This window comes from Onychomys torridus, chromosome 1, assembly GCF_903995425.1.
Source record: "Onychomys torridus chromosome 1, mOncTor1.1, whole genome shotgun sequence".
NCBI classification, from domain to species: domain Eukaryota; kingdom Metazoa; phylum Chordata; class Mammalia; order Rodentia; family Cricetidae; genus Onychomys; species Onychomys torridus.
In genome coordinates this window covers 148,175,899-148,198,065 of record NC_050443.1, presented here as the reverse complement: position 1 = coordinate 148,198,065, position 22,167 = coordinate 148,175,899, and the positions used below count along the sequence as shown (strand labels likewise).

Genomic DNA, 22,167 nt, shown 5'->3' with positions numbered 1-22,167 from the left:
AGCTAAGGACACACAAGTATAACAGTTCATTTCTTTGTCTAGAGTAATCATATTATTTACTGTGTCTGAACTTATTCCCCATATTACATGTTTTTTACACTTTGTTTTCAGTATATATTTTCATATCTAGAAAAAAACTGAACCTGGGAATTATTTCAACTAATAAAACACCAAGTATAAAGTATATTACTTATAAAAAGGGGGGCGGGGATTTCTAAGTGTGTCTTTTGCCCAATTTAAATGCCCTATATATTTGCCATCAGCCTATTTGAACAACAGAATTTCTTTTTTTTTTTTTTTTTTTTTTTTTTTGGTAGGATTCTGTTGCTTTTGCTTTTTCTGTTGTCTGTCTTGATTGGTTTATTTCTGATTTACCACAGGATAGGTGAGATGAAAACATATGGTCAGTTTTATTAACCTTTATTAAAAAATTGTGCTGGGCGGTGGTGGCGCATGCCTTTAATCCCAGCACTCGGGAGGCAGAGGCAGGTGGATCTTTGTGAGTTCGAGGCCAGCCTGGTCTACAGAGCGAGATCCAGGAAAGGTGCAAAAGCTACACAGAAAAACCCTGTCTCGGAAAAAAAAAAAAATTGCTTGATGGAAGAAAAAATTAAGAATTGCTTACCAAAAATGACTTGTGGTTCCAAACGTCATTGTGCATTTCATTTTCATCCCTTCCCACAGCAGCACAGTTAACTTAAATTGGCCAAATGAGGGAGTGAGTTTTTAGTTACTTGAATCGTTAAATAGACCACAGTATGTTCTAAAACATGTGTGTAATGAATCATTAATAAAGTATAGGGCCAGAGAGATGATTGAGCAGGTAAAAGCTCTTGCCACCAAACCTGATGACCTGAGTTCTAACAAGCACACATATGCACACACACACACACGGGGTGTTTTTAAAGTAGTAGTGTAATGTTTACTACTAAAACCAGGCCTAGCTTGTTTGACTAGAATTTTGAAAGTGGTCCATATTGACCTAACTTTTTAAAGTAACTTTGAGAAATAAGCCTTTAGAATGAAAATTTACAAAGACCGTGTGTCTTCATTCTCTTGTTTTCAAGTCTTACAAACCTTAGATGTAATGGTATTGCATTAGATGTTACAAGAATAAACCATTTGTGCCAGGTGGTGGTGGCACACGCCTTTAATACCAGCACTGGAGAGTTTGAGGCCAGCCTGGTCTACAGAGCGAAATCCAGGAAAGGCGCAAAGCTACACAGAGAAACCCTGTCTCAAAAAACAAAACAAAACAAACAAACAAACAAACAAATAAACCATTTGTTTTATATCATTTCAGGCCACTTGTTTTGTATGTTTTTATTATGTGTTGAGGCAGCATGGCCTTATCTAGTTGATTTTCTGTCATCTTTGAGTCTAGTGCTTCCTTTTTATATTTTGTAGGAAGTGAGGTCCATGGTCATAGGTTTGACAGGTTTCCCTGCCTCTGCCTCCTGAGCGCTGGGATTAAAGGTGTGCACCACTACCACCACCAGCTTTATTATGTGTCTTTAATATAATTTTAAGACATATATTTTAATAGGATCAAACTATGCATACTTTTTTGTGCTTTTCGTTATTCTCACTTTACAGAATACATGAACAACTGTGTGCAATAAATAGAAGTTTGCTGCATCATTTTAAATGGCTGTATAGGATTCTGTATTTTGTAGTTTATTGAACCACTTTCCTTAGTGGATGTTTTGGTTATTTTAGTATCGTTGTAGATTGTGTGAAGCAAATAGCCCAAATTAATTTAAAATATAAAGATGCATTTGCAGTAATAAAAGACATATCTTAAAGTTATCCATTTTAAGCTAGTTTTAATGTAAAGGAGTTTTCTTCTCTCAGTAGTCATTCTTTTCTACCAGATCATTTTGTGATACTTATAAACTGATCTAAATAGATAAGGCAAGCAGTCTTTTTTCTAATAGATTAAGAAACTGTAGTCAGCAGAATGGCCCAGTTGCGTAAAGAAAGGCTTTTGCTCCCAAGCCTGATGAGCTGAAGTCATTCATGAGAACCATAGGGTAGAAAGAACCAACTCCTTCAAGTTGTCCTTTGACCTAAACACACACACACACACACACACACACACACACACACTTACACTTTTAAAAAAAAGTATATGTGTGTGTAATTAAATTATTTTATTTTATTTTATTTATTTATTTTTTGCTTTTGAGACAGGGTCCCAACTGTGTATCTCTGGCTAGCCTGAAACTCTATATAGACCAGGCAGGCAAGCCTTGAACTTGAAGTGATCCACCTATCTCTGCCTACCAAGTACTGGGATTAAATGCATGCCTGGTTAATTAAAAAAGAAAGAGAAAATTAAGTTCACTGGTAAATATAGGTCTGTGGAGGTGGCGTAGCTATTAAGAACGTTGGCTGCCATTGCAGAAGACCTGAGTTTAGTTCCCAGCCCTCACAAAGCAGGCTCATAGCCATCTGCAACTCTACGTTAGAGGATATGACACTCGAATGTAGTGTACATGCAGACAAACACAAGAGTATATAAACCTAAAAAAAAAAAAAACCTGACAAATAGCCTTCTCAATTTAATAATCAAGACCATACAATAAAAAAGAGGAAGCAAACAGGAAAACTCAGTGTATACCATGGGAAGATTTCCCAAAGAATGAAGGACTTTGAAGAATAATTAGGCTTCAATAATAATAGGTAATAAATAGGTAAAAAAAAATGATTAGTATCATGAACAAAGCATACTTTTAATTAATCAAGTTGTTAAAAAATAGCATAATAAAAATCATTAAAGTAAAAGTTGAGATGTTAGAATCTATTCAAGACTATGCTGTTTGGGAGAGACCACTTTCTAGGCGTATGATGCTAGTTTAAATAATTGAATCAAGATCCCAAGAACAAATGAATGAGCTTTATATGAGATGTGTCAGATATATAAAAAGCAGTTTATAGAAAATAACAAATAATATAATTCATAATATTTGGTTACTCCTAAGGCCATATTGGTGAAAAGTTTGTAGAATTCTGTATTGATAGCATCTGGAACCTAACTAGATGTGTCTTCATGGACAATATTTTTAGAGTACCAATTAGAGATTGCAAGATTACGTGAGAATGAAATAACTCACTGTACATCTTGTCAGTTTATTTTTATTTTTATTATTTTGCAGTGCTAGGATTGCAATCCAGGTCTTTATGCATGCCAGGCGTGTGTTCAACCATTAAGTTACATCCTCAACCCTATATCATTTATTTCCATCCCTTCTATTTTTTTCCTCAGGAGAATTAATATTCATGTAACACTAAATGTTAGCCTTTGTACATGTTATTTCATTTCATCATAAAAACTCAAAAAATAGATAACTACTGTTAGTCTCATTTATTAGATGTTTTTGAAGACTTATTTTTATTTTATGTAAGTATTTTGCCTTCATTTGTATATGTACAGCACTTGGGTGCCTGTGCTGGATGAGGACAGAAGAGGTGTTGGATCTGGAACTGGAGTTACAGATGGTTGTGAGTTAATATGTGGGTACTGGGAACTGAACACTGGTTCTCTACAAGAATAGCAAGTACTCTTAACTGCTGAATCATCTCTCTGCCCCCAAGATTTTATAGATATTCTTTAAAATGAGGAACAAGAAGATCTATTTACTTGTTCAGTTTTACACAGCTAAGTAAATGGTGAGATTCGAAGATACTTAAAAGATAATTATGGGTGCCATTAAGTAGCAATGAAAATAAGCTGGTAGTGTTTAAATGACGAGCTGGAAGATGACTTTGAAGAGAAAATTAAACACAAATAAGGATGCCATGTAACTTTTCTGTTACATTGGCAGAAAAAAAAATTCTCTATCAAGAGAGGTTTACAGAAAGTAGCACAGCTTGGCATCTAATTGTTATTTTTTATTTCTCAGTTCCTTCTACTTTTTCTCTCCAGAACTAATATTCATCTAACACTTAAGTTAAAGAGAAAATTATTAGATGTTCAAGAGTTACTATATTGTGTGATTAGGTAAAAGAATTACCATCATGACAAGAACATTCCTCATAAGCAAGGAGAACAATTTGAAAATCAATTGTTAAAAATCAAATTTTTTACTTACAGCAGTTCAGGAACTTCTATAGATTAAATATTAGCTTAAGACATGCACATGTAGTAAATAACATGCAAGTTAAACTCCATTTCTGTGGCTTGACATCCCAAGCACTTCTCAGATCCTCTATTTAATATCATACAATGTCCTTGAATTTTTTACTTTAACAGTAAGTTAATAATATTCCTAAACTGGAAAAACTGAGGAGGTAGTGAATGTGTTGGGGGAATTTTAAACCATGAAAAGGTTAGATCCAGAAAGAATTGTTGAAATCTTTGAGTAGCCCAGTGGGCTAAGGGATGAAAACAGACACAGGAAAACAGGTGAAGGATGGGAATACAGTTAAGGCATAGAATGAAGGAAAGGAAAATTGAATTGTCAGTTCCGATTATAAAGGATAAGGGAGGCATTTGTGCCTCTTTTAAAAGATAGTATTTTTTTTTAGTTATAATTTTTTCTTAGGTGGAGTATGAGTTTCTTAAGCTATTCTGAGCATGGTGATTTAGAAAGCTTATTAGGTATGCTATTGTAACATTAATTGCAAAGTTTTATTACTAGGATTAAGATATTTTTATACATTTTCCAAGCACAAATTAACTTTTTGTACATAACAATGTTTTAAACTCAGTGGTGTGAGATTAAAACATCATTTTTTATATTCTGCTTATATTTTTAAATGACTTCTGCTTCACACACAATCTTAAATCTGGATTATGGTTGTTTTTATGGGGCCAGGTGATTTGGGGCTCTGGGAGTGAAAACCTTGAGTATACTCAAGCCATGAGAATGTCCCACTGGTGGCAGTTAGTATATGTCTTGTCCTGAAACAAAAATAAATTACCAAATAACTGGAATATGAAGGTGATCTGGCTGTGCCATCCTTCATTCCATTAATCAGCCAGAATTGATTTGGCTTACCTGGCAGGCCATACAGGTGTGCCTTTCTCACAACTGTTTGTGTTCTTGCAAAGCTGCTTGCTCAGTGAATGAGGATAGCTTTTGCTTGAAAGAAAAGGACCATTCTTCACTTGTAGCTGTAGGTGTCAGTATTTCACTGCTAGCTTCTCCAAATAAACCCAAATAATAGCTGTGTGGTTTTGTACTAGTCTATGCTTCATATAAGAAATGTTTAATTTTAAAGGCCTGAATTTTAGCAAAGAAGGGGGAAATAAATATCCAGGCTGTCTTTTGAGGTTGTACAGGGTGTTATGTAGTGGTGAATGTGCAAATCTTTGGATCCTGATCAAAAAAGATTACTGTGAAGTCAATCATAAGCATATTTCATCCCTGCATAAGTCTGAAAGGAAGCTAGATTATGTCATCAAACAGCACAGTTTTGACGTGAGAAAAATGTAGCTGATAATATCTGCTCCAGTACATAGCAGCTATAAAACCTCCATTGATTTCTGTTTATAGTCTGTACATTAGTATGAATGAGCTAATATAGTCTCTAGCTTGCTAATTTTCTAGCAAGATAGAGTAGAAATTCATAAAACCTGTCCTGCTTGTCACTTGGTTTGTAGTAAGAATCAACAAATGATAACTGATTTTGGGAACTAGAATTACATAGTGGAAGGAACTTGGACTTTGGAGTTAGAATCCCTGGGTGTGGTGCTTACTTACTGGCACTTGAGTAAGTTAACTAATCCTTTTGATCTTTAGTTATCTCTAGTAAAATATTGGTTTCAATAGTTGCTTTGATAATTAAATAAAATAAATTATATAAAATCATTTTTAGTAAGTATATATCATATAGTATTTAACAATATCCCAGTAAGTGTTATAATCCTCTTATTACCACTATAAACATTCGTCCTCCTATGTCTATAGTAAATAGTATAAATTAAACCAGGAATGATCAGGCCCACTTAGAATCCCAGGTGCTACAGAGGCTGAGGCCAGAGGATCTCAAGTTCAAGGACAACCTATGCAATTTACTAAGAACCTATCTCATATAAAAAAGAATTGGGGCTCTAATTCAGTGGCAGAGTATTGTCCAAGAAAGCATGGTGCCCTTGGGTTCAGTTCCCAGTACTAAAAAAAGTATTAATTACTTAAAGTAATTTCAGTGTGATCTTCAATACAAAATGGACTCAAATGGATGCACAGAATAGTTAAGATATAATTTGCCTCTCTTTTTCCCTACTATTACAATGTCAAAATTTCTGACGAAAAGTGGGATTCTGGTAATTAAGGATCACTTCTTAGAAGCTATGCATTGTGTGTTGAGAGTAATAGAATTTCTATCATTAGTAACTCACAACATAGTTGTGAGGGGGAAGCATTTAGTTATGATGCCCTGATGGGTGGTATCAGTGGACTTACTGTAAAATAAATAAATAAATTAATAATAATAATAAGGAACATGGACATAAGAATAAAAGCTATGGAGAAGAATCAAGGTGGGGGATTAAAAAGTAAGATTTGCAGGGCCTAGTGAGATGCCTCATCACATAAGTTAAAGATACTTGGTACCAAGCCTATAACCTGAGTTCAGCCCTCAGAACCCACGCTGTGGACGGAGAGAACCGCTTTCCACAAGCTGTTTACTGACCTGCATGTTGCTAGTAGGTGGTTATAGCAGATACCCAAGTCCGCATAGCTTGGTTTCAGAACTCAATCTTTAAGCCCCTACATGACTACTGATGCAAATCCAGGAACTTAGTAGCATTTAATCAGCCTAATGACTGAAGGACATAACCACATAAATTTCCTAAATTCACACACATAGAGTGGCTGCTAAAATTTATTAAGTATTTACTTCGTGGTTTGAAAAGTCTATGAGACAACAGTGTGAAGTGCATTTGACTATTAAAGGTGTCTGTACAGTTTCAAATGAATGATTGTAAGCTAATTGGAGAAACTGGGAGAGGCTCAGTTGGTAAAGTTCTTGCCCAACATGTATTTAGCACATGCCTGATCCCCAGCACAGTACAAATGGCGCTGTAGTGCACATGCATAATCCCAACAGGTAAACTGAGGTAGTAGAATTGCCATGAGTTTGAGGACAGTTGGGACTACATGGCAAAAAACTCTCAAAAAGAAAAAAAAAAAAAAGTGGTGGTGGGACTTAAGAGATGTCTTAGTAGGTAATGTGCTGCGAAGCCAGACAACCTGAGTTTAGTCCCTACACCCACATGGTTGAAAGGGAGAACATACTCCCACTAGTTGCCCTCTGACGTCCACAAGTGTGCTCTGACAATTGACTACCCACATACATGGACTCACATGCACACTAAGTAAATAATTATTTTTTATTTAAAACTTCTTGTATTCATTTTACATACCAACCACAGGTCCTCCTATCATCCCCCCTCCCACTCCCTCCCAGCCTTCTTCCTCCGAAATAAGTATTTTTAAAGTAGTGGAACATGCTTATTAGTCAGCAGTTGGAGGCAGGTTCAGAAATTCAAGGTCGTCTTTGACACTAAGATCTAGGCTAGCCTGGGATACAGGAAGCAGTGTCTAATAAGCAAGCCTGTTAGAGCAGTGGAAGAGAAAGGATGGGGGTTCCTTTTCTTCAAATTGTGTTTCAAAAGCCTCCCCACCTAATGTAAGGCAAATTTACTTTTACTTAGCAAATCTTTTCCTATGAACTTCCTTTAAAAAAAAAAAATGATAATGGTGAGATGGCTCAGCAGTTAAAACACTTGTTCTGAGACCCACGTGGTGAATCACAGTGTTCTGGAACTCCATTTCTAGGGGATTCAATAGCCTCTTCTGACCTTTTTGGGGTACCAGACACATATACACTACACAAACATACATGCAGACAAACCACTCATACACATAAATATACCTTAAAAAGGATAAATAGAAAAAGGCATCCTGGTATTCAAATTTTGGGGATTTTTGGTTTGTTTTGTTTTGTTTTGTTTTTTGAGACAGGGTTTCTCTGTGTAGCTTTGTGCCTTTCCTGGAACTCACTTGGTAGCCCAGGCTGGCCTCGAACTCACAGAGATCCACCTGCCTCTGCCTCCCTGTGCTGTGATTAAAGGCGTGTGCCACCACTGCCCAGCTTGGCATTCAGATTTTGAAGACTTCTTGAGCTAGCTATATTTTACAGACACTAAGAACTTAGTCATTTCTGCTTGAATATTGTTTATTTTAACAGCTCACTCATTCCTCTAGTTTCCTAGATTTAGTACTGTCTTAGGTAACTGTGTAAACACAGAAGCAAATAATGGTGATGAGAAAGGAAATGTTTGTTGGGTAATTATATACTCATTTAATTAAAGCAAGAGTCAAATTACAGCAAATTGATACTTATTTAAACCAAACAATGAAATCTATACAAACTTAAGCACCTCAAAATTCACATAGTTTATTCATAGTATACACATATTTTGAGTCAAATGTTAGGAATTATCCAAGTTACAATTTTGTGATTTCATTAAAAAGAGAATACAGAAAATAACAATTTTATTGTAATTGGAAATTATTTTAGTTGGGCTTAGTAAAATGTTGCAACAAAATTAACATCTGTTATATAAGATCTTATCAATTTAGAAAAATGTTTGGAGAGGGATGTTAGAATTATGTAATTTTATTTTCTCTTTTGAAAAGGTAAATACTAAGTTGATTTTAGCCTAGAACTAATTGTGTATCAAAATTAACAGAGAAGGACTGCAAATGTAGTTCTGAAGTAGAGCACTTGCCTAACATGCACAAGGCTTTGGAGCTAGTCTCCAGCACACACCAAAAATTTAACAGAAACATTTTTATGCTCTTAAAAATCATGAACTCCTAGAAGACAAGGTCTCCATTTAATAATTCCTTATTGTTCTCATAAACTAGTGTCCTGTATATAGCATTTGTTGAACAATTAAGTATATTTATTTTTCATTTTTATTTTGTGTATATGTTTTGCCTGCATGTATATCTGTACACCGTGTGCATTCAGAGCCTGTGAAGGCCAGAAGAAAATGATCTCATGGAACTAGAGTTGTAAGCCACCATCTGGTTGCTGAAAATGGAACCCAGGTCCTCTGGAAAAGCAGCCAGTGCTTTCAAAGCCCCTGAACCATTTTTCCAGCCCACAATCAAATAAATTTATTATTTGATAATTACACATAAGGGGAAGATGTGGTAGTTCACACATGTAATACCAGCTCTTGGGGGCCTGAAGCAAGAGAATTTTTGTGAACAGCCAGCTCTGGTTACAGTGTGAGATCTTCAACATTAAAACAAAGTAAGGAAAAATTTTAGCATGTTCCTTGCATTTATGTATGTTTTATTTTGCGACATTAAATGCAAAGAAGTAGCTATATACTTCAGATGCATTCTGGAAATTGGATTCTTTAAGTATGAGATTTATTTTTCCTCATGATTTCTGAGTGTACAGAGTACTAATTGCACATTAAAGGGATATGTTAATTATTCTTTTAAAAACTTTAGATCTCAAATAATGCCCAGAGCAGCCTATTAAATAAATGCAGAGCTAAAGGAAGGCATCCTTATATTACTAAGGGGTTTCCACTTTTGGTTGAGGAGTCCATAATCTTTAGATAAAATGCTTACCCAGGTTCCTGACTGCAGAAGTCATTGTTAAGGAAAGGCTTTTTTCAGGCTCATGTAAGTTGTGAATGTAGATTTTAACTGAGCAGCAGTTTTGTTTGTGGATTTTTTACATACTCCTTTGAGCAAACTCTGTTTTTGTATCACCTTGAACAGTGTAATAGTGTTGGTTCTTACATAAAGAAGCAGCCTTGTTGATGTGTCTGTTACGGGTAGTTGCAGTTTAATATTTGCTTTCACTGAGGCTTGTTTTGATTCATTATTTTCATTTGACTTACGAGCAACCATCTGTTAGTTACAGTTTAACTTTCAAGGTTCTGTGTAAATTGGTTTCTGTTAATGAGATGCTGTAAACAGCATTATGAAGTTTTTCTCTTTTAATCTTGAAAGGAAAAAAATCCCTATCTAAAAAAGCAATCACCAAGAAGAGGAAAACCGTCACAAAGTCACCTGCTGTGCCGGAGTTTCAGGTAAATAAATGTTCCAACATGGTCACCAATTTCTTGTGTTTAATTTTTTGTTTTGGTGTCATTCCTTGAGAGAACAGCCAAATTTCCAGAAACTACAAGGTGTATACTTTTAATGACTGGTTTTCACAGTGTGCTTTCCTTTAAAGTACAGATGTAGGCAAAACGTAACTTTACCTCTGTCTCTGACAAACTTTGGTATTTTTAGTTTCCAACCTATACTAACTTTTGTAGATGTAGTTTAATGGAAATGTATATATACTTATCTCTCTTCTTTATGTCTGTGTACATATATCCCTCAGTATATGTAAATGAAATTCTTCTAAGAAAAAAGTCATGGTTTGTACACAGTAATATTACTCTGGTAAGCCATTTGTACATATTTAACCAATATAGAAATGGTGGACTGATTAACTTGAAAAACAGGTATTTTAACTCTTAGCTATAAATAAACTTCAGAGAGAATATTTAGTAAAGGCTAAATATAAGTCTTCAAACAATTTTCAAAACAAAAACAAAAACATTGCTGCCATATGTGAAGTTGCTAATATTGAAAATAGGCAACCTCATATAAGTATAAGGTTTACTTTCTACTTATCCAATAAGTGTTTTCTTCAACAAATGACACTTTCTTTAAAAATTTTTCTTTGTAGTATTGTGGACAGTCCATTTCTAAAAGTTTATAAGCTCATAAAATAAAAGTGATATATTTGAATATATAGGTCTCAAGTAGTTATGAAAATAAAGAGGCAAGAAAAATACTGTGTAAGAGTATCTTACATCTATTTTCAGTAAAAATCCTATTTGAGGGAAATGGAAAATGGATAAAAATCAGCTATCTTTAAATAGTAAAAGAAAAAAGTGTGTGTGTGTGTGTGTGTGTGTGTGTATATATATATATGACTACTTTAATGACATTATGATAAATTATATTCTTTAGAATTTTTTCACATAACCTTTATACAGAATATCCAGTAAAATATAATTTACTGTTTGGTTGGAGGCCATCCTGCCCAATTCATTGCTTTTAATGATACAATATTATATTTTTAAGCTTCCACTGGTAATCATGCTAATCATGCTAGCTTTTGTTATTTCTCCCATTCATTTTTTCCTCAATTTTTTAATATATAATTCTATAGCTCTTAAGACAGAATGTCCATTTTTAGTATTTTTCTTGTTTCTGTATTCATGAGCAGACGTTTGTATATAATAGTAATGCAGACTGCATAAGTAGTGTTTTGTACAGTGGTGGGTGGTGTTAATGATATATGAAATCAACTTTAGTGGATTGCATGACCAGTGTTTCTTTTTTAAGTTATCAATATTAAAAAAGAATTTATAAATACATCATATATATTCATTGTGTCACATACAATACCATGAATATGTATAGTTGAATACATTGTTTTATGAAACTTCAGTTTTACTTGCCTCTGTGTATATGTGTGTTGACATGCATGATAAAATGTGTTTTTGACTCATGGAAAAAGTTGGAAAACACTGTTGTAAGTGATACTTCTAGTCAGTTATTGACCATTTGCTTATCACTCAGAAATTTAAGGTCAAAAGTACATGTTTTGTTAGATTGAACTGTTCAAAGTAAATAAAGTCCCTTTCCTGGTTCTAAAGGCATGGGGGTAGAGGAGTTCTCAAGGTAGCTCTTATTTTAGTTTGCAGTATGAATACTGTGTTGTGATTCGTGAAGAGAACTTGAAACTGTCTTCTGAAATAGAGATTGAAGGGCCCCGAGAGGTAGCTCAGCTATGAGGACTTCTGCTGTACTTGCAGAGGAACCAGCTTTGGTTCCTAGCATCTAGACGATAGCTTACAACCATCTGTACCTCCAATTCCTGGGGACCCAACATCCTCTTCTAGCCTCCAAGGGTAGTAGGTGTATGTCATATACATACATACATACATACATACATACATACATACATACATACATACAGGCAGACACTCATACACATAAAATAAAAATAGGTGAATCTTAAAATACCAATTATTATCTAATAAGTGAATATTTTTCTTCCCTGAAGTACTGGCAGTATATTTAGCACCTCGTTTATTAGTATTGGACATAAAAATACTTTGTAGAAATAGTTAAATAAGATTTTAGTAGTAGCCATTCTAAACTAAAATATCCATTTGTGTTACTGAAAATAAAACTTGGATGCATAAATATTAAATCTCTCTTATAAAACCTGACCTATTTACCAAAATTTTTTAAGTCTTAATGTGCTAAAAAGGTGAACCTGTTTTGACTTCTATTTCTTTGACAGTGTTTTTGTTGACTTTTTAAACACTAAAAGTTAAATTTGCTTCCTTTAGTTGCTTCTTGAAAATCCATGTTTATATGTACACTATAAAACTCCATGTCAGGAAATTCTTCCCATTTGTATTTAGAGTATGCAGTAGGGACATTGAAGTGGTGGCTTTGGTTTCATTTTGTATATATAAATTGCAAAGAAACTAAGAATATCTGTGTTAGTATGCCCTTGTTTCTTAAAGTTTATAAAGTATTAAAAGAATCTGATACCTTTATTAAAAGTGAAGATTCCTAGGTCTCATCCTCTTCAAAAACCTTTGAGTAGTAGGTATCAGTGATATGCATAGTAGTTAAAATGTGGATTCTGGATCTCAGCTGCTTGAGTTGGAATGCCAAACCTGCCACCTGACTATTCTATCATCTTATGTAAGTTAGTCAACCTCTGTGAGTCCAGTTTTTCATCTGCGCAGAGGAGTGATAATAGCCAGTACATTCTTAGAGTTGTGAGGATGAATTCCATAGCTTGCTGTTGTAGCTGTTCTTACTCTTTCTTTTCTAAATAGGCATAGACTTAGGTTGGAAAATCTGCATTTTAATTTGGACAATTAATTAGGAATTTACTTAAGAGTCTCTATTGTGCTAAGTGCTTAATGGCTTTAGCACTTTTCCAGCTACTTAGGACATTGAAATAAACCGTAAATTTGGTCTCTTTAAAATAGTACTTGATGGAAACTGTAAGAATTTTAAAGTGAAAAACCAAATAATAACATGTGTCCACAGAACAAAACTAAGACTTTCTTACTCTAGTATCCTGATTAGTACACAGTGACAACAGCAGAATTGTGGAATTTATCAGCAATAACTGCAAAAAAAAAAAAGAGAGAGAGAGAATTTTTTTATTTCAGATGGTTACAATAGTGATGGTTTTAAGTTTTATATCAAATTTAACAATTATGATTTTATAAATTAATTTTTTCTTTATTTTGTAACATAAAGACTCTTAGACTCAAAAGTAAATGTCAGTTTTCCTATTAAAGTTGATTTTCTCCCCCCTGAGAGCTTTTCTTATTTTCGGTATTTGAGAACTATAACAGTATATAAATTCTCTTTTTGTGCTAAAGTAAGTTAGAAAGTATTTTTAAAACATGATGTGTCTAGTCCCAGTAAACCACATTTGTAAAAAGGAGAAGCTGGGAAGGTGGTTCACTGGTTAAGAGTACTCAGTGTTCTTTCAGGAACTGGAGTTGGGTTCCCAGCACTCACATCAGGCATTCACAAACAGGCTGCCTATAACTTTAGCTCCAGAGGATCTGATGCCTCTGGCCTTTACAGGCACCTGTACTCAACATGCACAGACACACACACACACACACACACACACACACACACACACACACACTTAAAAATAATCAAAATAATTTCTTAAAGTTCTAGTAAGTAGGGGCTGGAGAAATGGCTCAGCAGTTAAGAGCACTTGCTGCTCTTCCAGAGGATATAAGTTCTGTTCCCAGCACCCATGTCATGTGGCTCACAAGTGCTTGTGACTCCTGCTGGAAGGGGTCTCGTGCCATCTTCTGGCCTCCACAGGCAGTCACACACTTGGTATTCACTTACACAGACATACATAAATAAAAACAGATAAAACATAAAAACATAAGAATATTTAAGTAGCCTTAGTTAACATGTTTCTGCTTTTCATTGGTAATACCCACAAACACACACAAAATACTTTTTTGATGAGTGTATACTTGGCATCTGTCCTGTACATGCTACTTATTCTATAGGTTGATTTACAAAGTAAACCCACAATCGACATGCTAAGACTTACACAGTATTGTTTACAAACATAAACTTTTAACTAAGATCCCTGAAAAAAAAAAGTATATTTTTCCACCTAGCCAACTAAGGAATAAGAAGTTAAGTATTATCTTCACATAACAAATTGAGACTAAAATTGAAATCAGAATTTTTAACTTTCCTATGTTATAAGGATCTATAGATTAAGTCATAGTTTAATTTCTACCTTTTAAAATACATACTTTCAACTTTACCTCTTTAAAACCATTCAATTTTCTTTAAGGCATTGGAAAAACATTTTTAATTACTTGGTATTTTAAAATATTTTGTTAACTTGTTTGTCAAAATTAGTTTGTTTTCACATTAAGTGGGTATTTTCTGTAATTTATTTATTGTCCTTGCTGTTGTGGTACAATAATCATAAGAAGTAATTTTCCTGTCAGCATAATTCTAACAACTATTAATATAATTTTTGTTTAAATACTATATGGATTTTTATTTGTATCATATATTTAGTGTTTTACTTATAAATTTTAAAACAAATCATAGGATCTTTTTAATAGAATGGTAGTAAAAATAATCCATTTTATTTGAACATATTTATTTTTTCTTTTCAACATGGTTTTCCCTTTGCTTTTTTAATATAACCTACATTTTTTTAAAGATTTATTTATTTTATTATGTATATATTATTCTGTCTGCATGTATCCCTGCTGACCAGAAGAGGGCACCAGAACTCATTTCAGGTGGTTGTGAGCCACCATGTGGTTGCTGGGAACTGAACTCAGGACCTTTGGAAGAGCAGACAGTGCTCTTAACCACTGAGCCATGTCTCCAGTCATAATATAACCTACATTTTTTATTTTATATGATACTTTATTTGAAAATACCTTTCAAACCTAGTGCACCTCTACCAGAATGGCATGGGGTTTCAGTGATTGAAGTTTATGTAAGGAAATTTTTATCATGTAATTTTTCTGAGATATGAAATTCTTTTATCTATATAGTACTTCCCTTACCCTAATACCTACAGTCATTCCTAATTTTTTAGTTGAATAGAAGGCCTTTTAATACTGTCAGTCAATGAAAATAGTTATGAATCGTATCCTAAAACTACACCTTAAATTTTTGCTAGTTTTAAATTTTTTTATTTTGTTTAAAAAGCCCCCTTGCAGAATGTGATAATAGTAGATGGAGTTTATAGTTCTGTTGTTTCCTGTCCTGGTGCATTTACGTCTGTTGCTTTGAATTCTTGGGTATCAATTGAAGATAGATAGGCCCTTTTAGCTTACCTTGAACCAAGTGACATAATTTAATCCATTTCATCTGTAAGTGGGTTGATTGTGGCTCAGCCTTGATTAAGTCATGTGAAAAGCTTACTGTAACATGAGTGTGTCACTCCTACGTTCTCCCTGCAGGAAGGCCTCTCAGAGTGTGTGTGGTAATCCCAGCAGCTCAGCCATCTTCCTTTTCACCCAGGAGGCCCTGTGTCTCGGAAGCACTTTCTAAATTAATACTAACGAGAAAGGGATTTAATGAGATGTTTTTCTTTGTTGTTACTAAATGCATCTGTCCTCTTTTTTTTTTTTTAAGATTTATTTATTTATTATGTATACAGAAGAGGGTACCAGATCTCATTGCAGATGGTTGTGAGCCACCATGTAGGTGCTGGGAATTGAACTCAGGACCTTTGGACCTCTGGAAGAGCAGTTGGTGCTCTTAACATCTGAGCCATCTCGCCATCCCTGCATCTGTCCTCTTACTAAAGTGAATTTTTGCTGTGTGATATTAGTTTTCATAGAATCACCATCTGAAACTAAGGACTTCCGTTATGTTTTGTTTTGTTTTGTTTTTGTGTGTGTGTGTTGTTGTTGTTGTTTTGAGACAGGGTTTCTCTGTGTAGTTTTGGTGCCTGTCCTGCATCTCGCTCTGTAGACCAGGCTGGCCTCAAACTCATAGAGATCCGCCCGCCTCTGCCTCCCAAGTGCTGGGATTAAACACGTGTGCCACCAAAAAAGACTTTTATTTTTAAAGAAGTAGAAATTGAATTGTATGCAACATAAAGTTGGCATCAATCAAACTATGTTTCTACTCCAGAGTTTTCTAATACCTTAGCATGATTCAAAATATTGTTATGTTAGGTATACATTAGATACATAGAAATATAAAGAGTATGTTTGCATAGTAAGAGTATAAACCAGGCCTGGTTGTGATAGCACATATCTGTGACCCCAGCACTTGGAAGGCTGAGACTAGCCTAGGCAACTTAAGTTTGAGGGCATCTTGCCCTATGTAGTGAGATCCTATCAACAACTAAGGCTCTAAATTATTATGTAGACATTAAGTTATTTCAATGTACCTTCAAGATAAATGTCATTAAAATATTCTGACCCTCAAATTTATAAAAATTATGCTTAAAACTTAGATGAGGCAGTTTAAGAACATTATCCTAAAAATACCCCACCCCCTAAATTCAGGAATTAATTGCTTTTGAGTTTTCATGCTTATTAGCTACATAGCACCAGAATGTTTTAATGTCTCAGTAGCTGTGCTGGTTTGTAATTTAGTCGTTAAATACATGACTGCTCAAAAGTGGGATCTGCTGACTAACTATAAACTCGTCAGAGAGGAGACATACTAAAACAGAACTATCCAGGTCCCCTGCAGTTCTTATGCACACTGAAATTTGATCCGAGTTGATGTAGCACAGCTTGTTAACTAGGTAAGCTATTTAGAGGTGTTACTTTATTTACCTTTTAACACTTGGGCCTCAGCTATGTTCCAGTAGATGAAATACAATTATTTGTTGATGTCATGACTAACTGGTAAATAAAGAGCTTTAAAGTTTTTAGGATGTGTTTAGTTTGTTGGGTATATGCCTTCATTGTTCTTATAAATTTCTACATGCTGCAATTAAAGCATACTCGTAGCCATTTTAAGTGAGATACCTAAAATATAAGGAAAATTTCTCTGAGCCTTGCCATATAGGTAAGTGAAAAATCTATGCTGTGATATTAACCAATACACCAAGTTCAGTGAAAAAGGACAGTAATAGCAACAGACTTCAGTGAGTACTCACTAAAACCTGCTAGAAAGCTAATGTTACTCTATGGCTTTATAGATAGAATAGAAGCTGAAGATGTAACCTAGTTTTAGAAGTACTTACATAGTTGGCCAGTCTTCTGCTTCACCATCATTGTTTTTTTCATAGCCAGATTTAGCAAACTGGAATGTGTGATTTCTAATAATTATCAGTTACACTCTCCCAATACAATGCTATGTAATGTTTTCTACTCTGAAATTGCTTTTGTTTTTGTATTTTGCAAGTACTCTTACCACTGAGCACATCCCCAGTCCTGAAATTGTTTAATTTGGATTACTTAAGTATATACTTACCCTGCTTTATCAATGCATTTGAAGTTTTATAGATATTTATAATTAATTAATAATAATTATGGTATAGTGTCTGTGATAATTTTTCTTAATCGCTTAGGTTGAACCATATTGCCATTTTTGTAGGTAAATGTATTTCAGAATTTCTTACAGTTTTAACCAAATTTAAAGCATTTCCTACCTCCTGTCTTAATCACTCAATAACAACTAGCACATATCTTGTTATGACCCACTTTTGCTTGTTACTTTTGTCTGATTTTCTAATGAGAGAAAGTATACATTGTACGAAAACAGTAACTTTGCATTAATGTGTACAATAAGCATGGTGATGATAAAGATTGGTGATAATTTATAAATATATAGCATATTTTAAGTTATATAGTGTAACCATCAAGATTTTCTTGGATCTGAAACTTTTTGTCTATGTAGATGCAGGTGTTTTTTTGGTTTTTTTTTTTTTTTTTTTTTTCTGAATTTTCTGTTACTTTAGATGTTCCTAAATTGCTTAAATTATTTTAGGAAAGGGTTAAATATATTAAACTCACTGAAAAAAATCAATATAGGAACCAAAGGGAGTAACTAATATTTTTGTTAGTATTTCTGATGCTTCAATTTACAAAACTGTAGTTAGGCCGAGCTAGGTTAGTTAATAACTAAGAATTCATCATTGTGGTCATTTGCCAGAATTAACCAAGTAAAATAAAATGAGCCACACAATTACAGAAGGAAATAGATACTGCTTGTAAAGATGGTTTTATTACAATCTGTTAAGCTCAGTTGGGCTGGGTGACACATGGTGACTGAGCAGAACCGTCATAAATTTGAGGCCAGCCAGGGATACATAGTAAGGCCCTTTCTCAAAAAACAAAACAACAACCAAAAAACAGCAACAGTAAAAACTATTAAACTCATGGTGAGAATGTGTACTTAATTTTGTTCCTGTCTTTGACTATATTACACATAATTTTGTCCCTCTTTAGTACCACTGCCAGCAGCAGCAACTCAGTTTATTAAATTATATAGCTAGCAAACCAAAGCAAAGGGGTAATGGCCACTATCACAGGGCTGTGATTCACCTGCTCAGACTGCCTGGTGCAATTATGTCTTAGAGTGATTCAGTAACCTGTGAAAGCTAAGGAATTTCCAGATCTTTGTCATTCTGGGCTGAAAGCTAATAATACTAAGAAAGTAAGGGGATTATAATTTTGAGGTGTAGGACAAGACCACCAATGTTGTAATTTAGCTTATTCTATATGAAGCCTGAAGTTCATACATCATAACACGTAAATACCTCAGTAACTGTACAGCTTTCCTTGCTTTTATTACCGCAGAGAAATATGCCTCATTTCAGTATGTGTTAAACAATTTCTGTTACCACATTTTTGGTGTTTTATATTATGTGTTATCAAGCTGTGTTTTTGTGTTTTATTTTAGCTTATTTGCACTAATCTTGATGAACTCAGGGAATTAATCACAAAAATCGAGAATGAACTCAAAGATCTGGAAAACAGTAGAAAAAAATCGGTAGGTGTTTATCCAAAAGTTCTATCTATTATTGTCAGCATTAAAATTTATTCCTGCTTTTTTCCAAAGTTTTTTAAAATCTTGTTCTCCTAATTACATGAAAATTTACAATTAAAGGTAGAGGCATTGTTTCCGTCATTTCTCCCAGGTGGTCTAATTTTCATTCTTAACACAAAAAGATGGTATTGGGGCAAGAAGATTAATTTTCTTTGCCTGGTTTATAACAAGTATATAGTCTTAGCTATTACTCAGTATGCTGATGGTTTTCTAACTGGTAGCTTTTTAGATACTTCATGTTCTTAATTACTTGTCTTTAATGGACACCTATTGCATAGTAACAAACTTTTTAATTATATGTAGTATAAAACAGACCAAACCCCAGATTCTTTTTCTTTTTAACAAGGTGACTCCTAAAAGAACTGTTATCAGACTATAGGTTTTTAATGTTAATTTTTACTGTATATCCTAACAATAATTGATCAACCCATTTCCTGACACTACAGCATGAGAGTGTTACACATATGCTCTCACTTAGTAAAGTGCTCCATGTTGTTCTTTATTAAATAGATAACACCCACTTAGCTGGCATTTATAATTGGATTATGTCATAGTGGAAACATAATTATATACCAATAGATAGATGGGAAAAGTATCAAATATTTAAGAAAAATAATCATAAAAACCCTTTTATTATGAAACCACTTGCTTTGTGCTTAAAGCCTGTTAATATAAATGTGTTTAATTATGATAACAGATTGAGCAGGTTTACAGTAGCCATTTTCATGCTGTTAGGAATGATATGTTGGAAGTACTTTGAAGGGAACAGACTGAAGTGTCTTTAGGTTACTTAACGCAAGAATGAAAGAACCTTGAGTATTTCAGAAGTCTGTCACATGATACCTCTGAGAACATCACTGTGATCTAAGAGGTGAAATAATATTCAGAATAGTCAGTCATCAGCCAGATGTGGTGGCACACACCTTTAATTCCAGCACTCAGGGGAAGCACTGACTAAAGGATTTCTATGAGTTTAAAGCCAGTCTGGTCTACATAGTGAGTTCTAGGCCAGCCAACACTACTTAGTGAGACCCTGTCTCAAAACAGAACAAAAACAACCTTAACAGTTATCAGTTAACAAGAAAACCTTATACCATCGGAGAGTGGGAAAAAGATTTCAGAAATACTTCCATTTAAAAATAGTTGAGACACTTAAGTTTTCATATATACTTTAGGTATCTGGGAAGTCTCTTGATGTGGAAAGGCTGTTTTATTAAAATTTACTGCAATAGTGTGTTCTACCAAAAAAAATTCACATGAGAATATTTTCAACCAAAAGTTCTTTCATCTTGCTTAATATTTTATGTTCATAAAAGGCTGATTCTTTAGTAGGAAAGGATAATCTTTTTTTAAAAAATCAAGGTATAACTTAAGAGTTTTGCAGAAGCTATTTAGTTATTGCCTCAGGAGCTATTGTTTTCCTATTTCATAACAGCAGAGTTTTGTAAATTGCTAAACCTTTATATACTTTACTTAAACATAACTTTATTCTGTTTATATATATTAAAAAATGTTTCTACTATGTAGTTTGAAGCATAGTTGATTTAAGCACTCAGCACATACTACAGGAAGAAAACTTGTGCAAGCACTTGAGATTTTCCTCAGAGCCATCCTCCTTGCTTTGTTAGTGAGGTGGACTGCAGTGTGAGCATGTTGCCTTCCTTTGTAAGATCAAGTAGAAGAACGAGGAAAGGAAACAAAAGTACTTGATAGTGTAGTCTTGGAGGAGATGCTTATTACAAGCTTCAGATTATAGCAGGCTTAATGAGTTCCCTTTTGTGTCTCCAAACTACATCCTTTGGTATTTGCAACTTGCTTTTATTATTTCTTGAAGAGATGAGGTTCGTGGAACTGTACTTTACCAGGGATAATTTTACTGAAGTACCAACATAGGGTGTAAACTATTTTGCCTAAAGGATTATTACATAGACAGTTGTCTCAGCCAGCGAAAATGACCACAGAGCATAAAATAGGAAAGTTTTCATTTTAGAATTCTCTCTCTTCCCAACACATCTTTTTTTTTTTTGATACAATCTGATGATGAATGTGATCTCTATAAATTGCAGAAATTAACCTTATTGAGTATTTGTTACTATTTAATTCTGGCACTTGTATTTGTTTGGTATCATTTGAGAGTAATACGCGCTCCTTAACAAAATGTTTACATAAACTAAAACTTAAACATAGTAGATATAAATCATATCAAGAATCATTATTTTAATTATTTAATGAAGAACTTCCCATGCCTCCTGCTATCTGAGCACAATTAAGCCTTTGTGACCATCTCCAGGGCCACTGTTGGGAATATCTGTTGTCTTACTATTGTACAAATCTGTTGCCATCACTTGTTCTTACTAAAGATTCATCCATGTATTTTGAAGGCTTATTTTGGTATGTTTGCTTCTGGTCTTTTTTTTCTTTTTCATTGCCAAGTTATCTGTCAGTTATCACCCCTTATTGTGTTCATGTATTTGCCCTAGTTGAATACTGTAGATTTAAGAAAGCAGGTAATCATCCTTACTAAAATTGAGCTTACAGTCAGGACCATTGCAGGAGGCTTTTCATAATAATAAAATGTATGAACTTCACAATAGAGATAGCTTCCTTGACTTATTCCTTATCTTCTAATAATTGAAGGACTATTATTTATACCCTGAGGATTAATGTCAAGGCTAAAATAGTATTTAGAATCAAAACATTTCTTTCATTTAATAATGATTTTCATTATTTCAATAACAATGAATAGCAAAGAAGTTGTAAATGTTTAGTCCTCCATAAGTGTCACTACTAAAGTTAGACATTGCACATGGGATATTGGTGTAATACAGATTTATATAATAAGCACCCAGCTGTTTCAGAGAATTTCTTCTCTCCGGGGTTTGTCCAGATACTATTTCCTACCAAACCACAAGAAAAACCAGGCACACTGTATATCCCTGTAATCCTAGCAGTAGGTGACAGGGAAGTTCCAGGTTATCCTCAGCTACATAGTGAGCTTGAAGCCAGCCTAGACGACATGTGACCTTGTCCTGGGGGTAGAAAAAGAAAATCCATT

General features: G+C 34.1%; 1 protein-coding gene across 6 annotated transcripts in view; it reads left to right on the top strand.

Moving 5' to 3' along the window:
- Nucleotides 1-22,167, top strand: part of Kiaa2026 (KIAA2026 ortholog) — an 81,848-nt gene that overhangs the window by 37,592 nt on the left and 22,089 nt on the right. For 5 of the 6 annotated variants that reach the window (XM_036209182.1, XM_036209160.1, XM_036209152.1 and 2 more), the window contains 2 exons: nucleotides 9,993-10,072; nucleotides 18,966-19,055. In XM_036209182.1, coding sequence (XP_036065075.1) covers nucleotides 9,993-10,072; nucleotides 18,966-19,055 — 170 coding nt within the window. The remainder of the gene's footprint in view (nucleotides 1-9,992; nucleotides 10,073-18,965; nucleotides 19,056-22,167) is intronic. The other variant, XM_036209171.1, reaches the window with a different exon arrangement.